Here is a 9,424-nt window from a genome sequence, read left to right on the forward strand (position 1 = left end):
AATCTCTAACTTTGATGTAAGTGTAGCATTTATGCTTTCTAGCACTGGATAGAAGCAAGCTCGACTGGCTTGCAAAGACGGGGCGACCGGGAGTCGCTTGGAACGCAGGAGGCACTGCATGTATGTAAACAACAAAAGGGTCTGTACCAAGTGACTGACGAAAGAACAGTAAATGCACTGTACCAAAACTTTTTCTTTTTTTTTTATATTTGAAAGGCTAGTAACGTCACTGCCCACGTCGCAAGCTGCCGTCATCGCGGCAGCGTGCGCAACAGTAATCTTTACCGAGAAACGTATATGAAGTGAGCGCTTCGTGCTTCGCATTATCCTCAGGAGCGCTTTATTATCAATTATTCGGTTTGGATACTTGTTTTGTGCTTGTTCTTTATTGAAAGCGAATGCTGTGCTGTATATCGTATTAGGTATACAACATACAGCACAATATATGCCCTTTTCGCTTCAGTCACTAAAGGCTTTCTCTTTTGTTTTTGTTTTCGTAAAGACGACGACACGAATAAATTCCAGAAATCCGACCTGGGAGTCATATACAGCTTCGCTATTAAAGCGAATTGTTGAAATTTCTGCCTAATAGCCACCGTTCGCAGGAGTTTAGGAGAACTCTTGGGTATAATGAAATCGTATAAAGATAAAACAACCGATTTTTCGTTGTCACTTCTTCGTCAGTGTCAACTTGCAAGGACGCCAGATGCTCCTAAGTTCAGGTGTACAAAACAATAAAGCCAAAAATGACACACTGGCACCATAGAAAACGACGCCCAAGACAAGTCAGCTTCAGATATAGCTGACGGGGTCATCCTACACACCCCAAAGTGAAGAACAACTGATCATTTTTCGATTCATTTTTATCGGCACGAGACGGCTTCACCGAAAATAACAACTTCATCAAATGGGACGTCCTAGGCGATCCGACGACTTGACCCCAGCTCGTATCTTGCCCCCAACAATACCTAGAAAGAAAACAAGCAGGACCCCATCTCGGCGGGCGATTTGACCGCACGCCATCGATGCCAGCGTCTTTTGACGTAGCACGATAAAATCAATCGACCGTACGTACCGCAGCTTGAATGTCGGCCTCAACTTTCTCGCCGTGGGAAGTGCCCTGAGACAGAAAGCACGAGGGGAGAAAAAAGAAACTAGGAGCGCATTTCTATTCCCAGGGCTACCTGCTTCAAAGAATACGCCCTTTGGGACGATGAATGCAGGTGAGTGTCGTTTCACTAAACTGGGGATAATAAGAGACAGCCCAGAGTTGGGACCGAGGTGCACGGACGTTTTCTGACGCCGCAAGCAGCCCACACGGATAAGGATATCCGTGCACACTCATGGAAAAGCAGGAAGGTGCGTTTAGGAGCGAAACAACGGGAAGGAGAGGTTGGTTTGTGTCTGCCGCTTGGAAAGAAAAAAAGAGAACGGCAGAGGAAATGTTGCGTGGGTACAGAGCAGAGCAGCACAAGAGAAGACCTAAGACCACAGCATCCGCCCCCCACGTTCATTTCGGCTTTTCGCACTTAAGTTGCGAAAAACGTTCTGGCCTGGAGGAAAAAAACTGTCGCGATGAAAACTTTCCTGGAGAGCATTCAACCCCAAAGTTGGAAGAAATGTGGGAAACAGAAAGGAAACAAACACTTTTTTTTATAACACGTTAGGCTAATACAAAACGGCCCAGTTATACTTGATTTTTTTCTGAAGGTTCGTTTTTAAGAATGAATATATGGGATTCTGAATATTTGATAACCTCCGTCTAAATCTTTTTGTGCGAGTTGGTAAACTTAGATGAAGTTAATATGTACTAAAATATTCCTACGTGACAAAATATAAAGATGTCAAAATAAATAAATCATAAACTGAACACAATGGAAAATTGGCAAAAAGCCTGAATTCTTAGGACCTCCACATGTATCACATTTAAGCTTCCTAAATCAATTTTAAGCTCCTAAATTTATAGCTTGCGACCGACAGAGTTCCTGTAAAGTGCCACAAATTTCACAATTCAGAGACATTAGGGCCTCGCGAAAAATCCATTTTTTCCCACTACTTCAAAAATAACCTTTATGGGCAAACAAGGCGTCACTTAGCAAGTTCTATAGCTGATCACCAGTTGAAGAGCAGCCTTTTTTGTTTTTGCTTTGTTTTGCGATTTGGCGTGCTTCTTGTATTGGTCTTGTATTGCTGCGCCAAGAACGGAGCAATGGCAAACACACGGATTTACGCTCGCCTGAATATATACCAAGGAACCTTCAAGTACCTAAAAGGCTATGCTACAACTTATGTTTCTGACATCACATCAAGGTTGTGCCTATGGCTGTGAAATGGAATATGTGCAGACACGTCGCTCCGCAGGTGGCTGTAAAGCTCCGCATGTGCAGTGCCCTGCACATGTAAAGTGATGACAGCTCCCATGTAAAAACACGTTATTATTTATAATTATCAATTGATGTTGTGGCTAGTACTGTAAACGAAGCTAGAGGCTCAGTCGACAGCACACATGTGTTGTTCAGTGGCTTCAGTATTTTAGTAACCCTGAAAAATATGGCAGGTGCCCTTGCTTTGCGGAAACGACCTTCAACTAAAGAGGAGCTACAGACAGTGGCGTGAAGCCTCCAACACTCCATTATTCTCATGTTAACCGAGCTGAAGTCTAGGTTTAATGCGAACAATTTGAAGGGATTGTTTGCTTTGGGAAGAAAGTGAGGGCAACAACAAGAAACGGGTTTCTCGACTTTTCTACACTTTATCAAAATTGATATAAACTTTGTGCACTCCATTTTCAGTCAGTGAACTAGTTGATCGGCGAGAAAACAGTTGCGTTAAAATCGATAATCCTATAAATAACCCCCTATACCAATATTTCTCTTAAGGGTGAGTGCACAAAAAAAAAAAAACGAATATGCTGGTGAACTTGTATGTCCACGAACAGAACACGACCAGATGTTGTAGTCTGGCTAAGAGCAATTGACTCGCCTTTCCTGATTACCTCTGCAATTGTGTACGAAAAGTATTCCAGAGCCAAAAAAGGAACTGTAAACGAGAGGTATAATGGCTCCGTCAAATGGTATAATTCTTACTATGCGGTGTATGTAGGACCCACTACGTGGCAGGTAGACTACGTGTGATTATGAGCCTTTCGTCCAATGATTATAAGAGCACTCAATTATTATTTTTGTTAAAACATGAACAAAAGTTAAGGGGTACAAATTATTCTTAGCGCAAAGATAGTGTACCTTTTTAACGTGATACTCTTAAGATATAAGGAAAGTATAGATTTCATATGGGTCTACCACTATAAGCAAGACCTATTGCTTCATTAATTCAAAGAATGTTTTGGTGTGATATTTATTAAAATACTAAACTATGAAAACAACGAAACTTTATCAAGATAAAAGCGACAGAAATAAAATGAAAGAGTTGAAGCTTTACAAAATGCGAGATTGCGAAGAAATCCGAATCACTGTCCTTCACACTAGTTAGGAAATGAAGTACGGGTCGTCTAATACATGTACGTTACACATAAAGTTATGCACATCAGTATTTCTCACTCCGAAGCGTAGTATGGATTATCTTTCGGTGTATTGTGCGCACAGCTAAAACTCTCACAGGCTTTACGTATTTTTTTATAAAGGCTGCAAATATCTTTTATTACGCCCTTAATACAAGCATTACAGGCTGCTACCAAGAAATACCTTTAAATTTTCACCTTGATATATATCTTACATATAAACACATTTATTTGCGGCTTTCACGTTTTTAGAAACCCAGTTTTTCAAGAATTTGGTTAGAAGAAAATGTGCACACCAGTTTTTGGATTATCGCCACAGGGAAGGATTTTCTAATAAATCTGAAAATATATATATTTGCCTTGAGAACTACATCATATTACTTTTTTGTGGTTAGTGTATTATCATTTATTACTTTTTCCTTTGTTCTGCATGCTTTTGATGTAATACATATTTGAAGATCTATTGGCCTGAATCATATTATAGAAATATATAGCATGATTCGCGAGACAAAATTTTTGCTTCCAATAACGCGGCTTCAATATTCTGGGATGGAGAAGAAAGTGTCTCCGCCCGAGAATATATATATATATATATATTTCATTATGTAGCGACAAAGCTTCCGCGACAACGCAAGAGCCGAACAATAAACCCTCACCTCAAATGCGTTTAGTCCACTGGGCAGAGCACTCGACAAATTATGTGAAGGTGGCCGGCAAACTGAACATAAAACGAAATGTCGAAACGAGAAAGGCAACACCGTCAAGCTTTTCCTCCAACACAAAAGAACCATCAAGAGCAATAAAAGCGAGAAAAGAAGAAGAAAGCAGAGAGAGGATGAAGCGCAAAAGTGGCGTCTACTTTCACTTTCAGCGTGCCCGAATACGCGAGTGATGTCAGAGCAGCGCCGACCACTCGACAACCAAAGCAAAACACGCCGGAAAACGGGGCGAGGAAGAAGGACCACCTTCCCTCGCGGCGTCTGCCCGCACGTTGCTATTTTCGAGAGGATCTTGGACGACGCGCCTCCGTGGCTCTCTCCCCGAGAGTCCCCCAGTGGTACAGTTTCTGGGCCTCCTCGCCCGCTTAATCGAGCCTCCATTGGGGGCTGACCCTTTGTGAGGTTCACCCCTAACCTGGCCTCCGGTACCCCCGTTGCCAGACCCCGAGCTTCTGGTGGTCGTCCTTTCCTTCCTAGTTTTCTAGTTGTTTGCTGGGGTACGAGAATGAGGGGGGGACAAGAAAAGAAGGGAGGGATGCCATGGGGCTGGGGGAGGTGGCCAAGGGGGTCTTGGCCCGTTCCTCCTCGTAGAGTCCCAGTGTATAAAAGTGGGGGCTCCACTGAGCCGAGACATCGTTGGATCGTGGGCATCACGGGACAAAGTCGTATCTTGCAAAGAGCGGAGAGGATCGTACCAACCATGAGGGCGCTGGTGAGTGGATCGGTGCTGCACACGTGCCCCGACTCGCGGCAGGCCTTATCGGTCGGACTGCGCCCCTACCCTACGGCGCTAATGGCAATTGGTTCGCGAGTGGCATCACCTCGGCGATGGCCGTCGGTAGAAAAGTCGTGTCGCAACTGGAGCGTTCAGTAGGCGGAGTGACACGCGCCCTCCGTTGACGTTGGTGAACCTTTTCTTCCGGTAGGCGCCGGTGCTCAGTATTGCCACTGTGGGCAGACATGTCTCAACATCTTTTTTTTTTTTAATTAGGTCCCGCCCGCTAACGCGTAGTTTAAAAGTGCGAACTGCTTCGAGTGGCACTTGTAGCCTATATTTAGTAGATTGTTCGAGCTCATAATTCTTTCTCAATGCTGGTGAAAGCTCTTCTCTGAGACCTCCAGACTAAAGAGCTTTCATTGCAGTGAGAATTGAAGGAGACAAGAAAAAAAAAAAAGAAAGAAAAGCTTTAGATAAAATTTTTGTTTTGTTTTCAAGGCTCTATATTTACACAGATCTCACGTCCAGAAAACTGGGTTGTACTCTACTGGATTTATAACATGGAGATTTAAATATGACCTCTTTTATTTGTTCGATTGTGTTTCGATTATCAAGCCCTCCAACATGCTAGCCAAACTGAGATATTAAAAATCAAAATTATAAGCCAAAATGCTTTCCCACTTCTACAAAAACATCAAAATGGAATTTTACAATTCGTCTTTTTAAGCTTATTTCGTTCTTTTTTTCTGAGTAGACTTTAAGCTTATTAAGTAGTTTCATGAGATTCCTGAAAGTTAAATGCGAACTTTTTTTTATTGTGGGTGCATAATATCTTAATGAAATCCAAACAGATAATGTGAGAGTCTTTCTTAGATGTTTATGCTAAGGTTAAGACGTCTTTACACTAGTTACCTTTAGCAGTGTAGGTAAATTCAATTGAGCGTCAGTACCCTGGTCGGTACGAAAATTTCAGAGCCTTCCCCTCGAAGCTATGCTCATATAGTCCAAGAACAATTAAGTGAAAGTGTAATATTTTAGCTGCCATGTGAGTAAAAATTCTGTATTTATGAGTTCCACTTCTGTAACCGTAGATGTATCAGCCCTTCTGTAGAAAGTTAGAAAATCATGGTTTGCGAAAGGAAGCCAGGATTTAGACATACTAAAAATAAGGGCAGCCATTTTAGATTATCCAGACGCTGCCGAAGCGAACACTCACTTGAGTAAGTAGACGACTATTTGATTATTGTAAAACTAATGCGATGGAACCTACGCAGTAGCGATCATGATTTAAGACAACCCTGAGACTGGGGAAAACAAGAAGGACAAACACGACAAAATGTTAGAACACAGCTCTTGTGTTTTGAACCTAAACCAGCTGTGTTCAGCTCGCCTGCGCCCTATCACTCATTGCAGTAGCGACGTTCTTTAAGTCAGTAAGTTGAATGAAACATTTGTGCGTAATATTTTAAGCAAGATATGGTGACAAAGAAGCTACTTTTATGAGCTGTAGGAGCTGTAAGAGTTGGTGGAAATCGGTCAATGTCAGTGCAGTCTCAAGCAACGCGACTTTCTGGCCTCCGATGGCCAGAAAGCGAAGAGCGAAAAACAGTGGCAAATGTAGCCATGCCGCTCTAGTTATTGCGGGCCGGTGAAGAAACGATCACAATCAAAACTACAAGCATAGCTGGATGTAGTAATAATACCGTGTGCCATTTTCGTTCCAGATTGTTGTATCGTCTCTCATCGGGCTTGCGATAGCCGGAAGCCTGGGAGGAGGTGGTGGCGGTGGTGGCTGGCAAGCCGGAGGTGGAGATGGCGGTGCAGGCGGCGGAGGCTGGCAAGGCGGAGGCGGTGGAGGTTGGCAAGGCGGTGGCGGAACCGGCGGTGGTGGAGGAGGTTGGCCGTCCGGAGGCGGAGGAGGTTGGCAAGCCGGAGGAGGAACGGGAGGTGGAGGAGGAGGTTGGCAAGCTGGAGGTGGAACAGGAGGAGGTGGTGGCGGCTGGGCAACCGGAGGTGGCGGTGGTGGCGGCTGGCAAGCCGGCGGCGGCGGCACCGGTGGGGGTTGGCAAGCCGGCGGATCAGGAGGCGGTGAGACACAGTGTACATTGACTTGCTTCCCTCTAGGTTGCATGACATCAAGTATGGCGCAAACGGCACAAAGCAACAAGGGATTTGGTGTTCACTCTGGAATAAAATGGTGTGATCAGAATTACATAAATAAGTTGGAGCTGTGGTTCTTAAAAAGCCGAGGTCGATTGTATCGAAGTAAGAAATAAACGAATAGTCATCTTGTGTTCCAGCTATCGTTAAACATAACTATAATTTAAAAGATTCCGCCTAACTTAAGTGGAATTCATGATTGAGGACGAATAATTTGAGTGTTGACCGAAGCGATTACTTTGTATCATGCCTGATATAGCTAAACACTACTAGCAATTGCAACCCTTAGCAAGTAGCAACTTCTTGAACATGTTAACCTCTTCGTAATGCCTAACTTGACAGAGTGACTTCAATTGAGATAGCACTGCGTTTTTATGTCTGGTGATTCATTCAAAATAAATTACCTGAGTAAAAACAAAGCAATTATTCATCCTGCATTATTGGAATATTCTCAAGTAAAAAAGAATTCCAACCTTCTTTCAGGCGGCCATGGTGGCGGTTCTTCAGGCGGAGGTACAAAACACGTCTACATCATTCGAACCGTGACCACGACCAGCGGTGGTGGTGGTGGAGGACACGGCGGTGGCGGAGGGCACGGCGGTGGATTTGGAGGTGGCCAGGGAGGAGGTCATGGCGGAGGCGCTGGATGGCAAGCGGGAGGAGGTGGAGGCTCTGGGTGGCAAGCCGGAGGTGGCGGAAGCACTGGAGGTGGCTGGCAAGCCGGTGGAGGTGGTGGCTCTGGAGGCTGGCCTTCGGGAGGAGGTGGTGGCGCCGGTGGTTGGCAAGCTGGAGGTGGCGCTGCTTCCGGTGGCGGCCATGGAGGCGGTGGGGGTGTAGGAGGAGGAACCAAACATGTTTACATAATCAAGACACTGAGCACATCCGGTGGCTCTGGAGGACATGGCGGTGGTGGCGGACATGCTGGAGGTGGCGGACATGGTGGTGCCGCAGCTGGAGGTCACGGGGGCGGCGGCGGCGGTGGCGGTCACGGAGGTGGCGCCGGAGGCCATGGAGGTGGCGCCGGAGGTCACGGAGGTGGCGCAGGAGGTCACGGAGGTGGTGCAGGAGGTCATGGAGGTGGCGCAGGAGGTCACGGAGGTGGCAGCAGTGGCCATGGCGGTGGTTCCGGCGGTCATGGAGGAGCGGCTGATGGAGGAACCGAAAGCATTATTCTCATCAAATCGGCTGGCAATGATGCTGGAGGAGGTGGGGCCGGCGGCGGAGGAGCCGGGGCAGGTGGAGCCGGAGCTGGATGGCAACCTGCGGGCGGAGGCAGCGGTGGGGCTGCAGCAGGGTGGCAACCCTCTGGAGGGGGTGGCGGTGGTGCTGGCTGGCCATCAGGAGGTGGCGGTGGTGCTGGCTGGCCATCAGGAGGTGGCGGCGGCGGTTCCGGTGGCTGGCCCTCTGGAGGGGGCAGCGGAGGTGGTGCTGGGGGCTGGCCCTCTGGAGGTGGAGGTGGATCCGGTGGAGCCGGCTGGCAACCCTCAGGTGGCAGTGGGGGTGGAGGCGGTGGCTGGTGGTGAGCTCGGGAGCACGAAGTTATCTCGGGATGTGGTCTCGAGTTCGACCAGGTAATTATCATCTGTGGTTGGCGTAAGGCGCTTTCTGGGCGAAGATGTTTAAGGGAAAAAGAAAAAAAAAAAAAAAACAGCACAATTTTTATTATATCCTGAAAAGCGCCAGCCATGCAGGCAGAATAAATTGTGGACACAAATTATATCTAAAGTATTCGGGCTGTTTTAATCATACTGCATTTTTATGGGTCGATTTGACAGGTCTAATAGTTCGAGAATCTGATGATAATCACGTAGTGCTGTGCAAGCTTGACTTGCTATGTAGAAAATAGTGTTGCCGCTTCAGTATAAAAACGTAACGGGCTTCACATAATACAAGAAAAACGTCACAGCCAGTGCATCTATCCACATGATCGTGATAAAGTAAATGATTATATTTGCTCCCCCTGAGATGCAACTCGTTTATAAAAGGCCACTTCGTTTTGAAACAATACTGACTTTGAGTTATAAAAACATCAGCTGCTCCACAGCAATTGACTCAACAGTAAAAAAAAATGGCGATGAATTGCTAGCGTGTGCATTGACTAATGAAATCCACTACTTCATTGCTAAGTCCAGTAAGAACTCTTCACTTAAGTTGAGCATGACTACTCGTCATATTTTGAATAGCTCCACAATTGATGTTACACCCTCCGAAACGGCCCGTACATATCAGAAACAGGAACGGCGGGCTCAATAATATATCGAGCTTAAGCTCAGCTGACAGGCAATTAACAAAAATGTTGTAATAGCGATG

General features: G+C 45.9%; 1 protein-coding gene across 1 annotated transcript; it reads left to right on the plus strand.

The window, feature by feature from the left end:
• The first annotated feature begins 4,936 nt into the window (after nt 1–4,936).
• LOC115319424 (glycine-rich cell wall structural protein) lies at nt 4,937–8,637 on the plus strand. The gene is made up of 7 exons (XM_029979410.4): nt 4,937–4,948; nt 6,679–6,811; nt 7,598–7,696; nt 7,739–7,843; nt 7,937–8,173; nt 8,426–8,488; nt 8,537–8,637. Exons 1-7 carry the CDS (start codon nt 4,937–4,939, stop codon nt 8,635–8,637), a joined length of 750 nt encoding a protein of 249 aa, XP_029835270.1.
• The last annotated feature ends 787 nt before the right edge of the window (nt 8,638–9,424 follow it).

This window comes from Ixodes scapularis, unplaced genomic scaffold (genome assembly GCF_016920785.2).
Source record: "Ixodes scapularis isolate PalLabHiFi unplaced genomic scaffold, ASM1692078v2 PGA_scaffold9__187_contigs__length_104089568, whole genome shotgun sequence".
NCBI lineage: Eukaryota > Metazoa > Arthropoda > Arachnida > Ixodida > Ixodidae > Ixodes > Ixodes scapularis.

What these genes read in the sequence shown, in the direction of transcription:
- LOC115319424 (XM_029979410.4), top strand. An exon ending in TGGCTGGCAAGCCGGTGGAG is followed by an intron (nt 7,844 to 7,936) that starts GTGGTGGCTCTG and finishes GCGGCCATGGAG; the next exon opens with GCGGTGGGGGTGTAGGAGGA. An exon ending in TGCTGGCTGGCCATCAGGAG is followed by an intron (nt 8,489 to 8,536) that starts GTGGCGGCGGCG and finishes GGGGCAGCGGAG; the next exon opens with GTGGTGCTGGGGGCTGGCCC.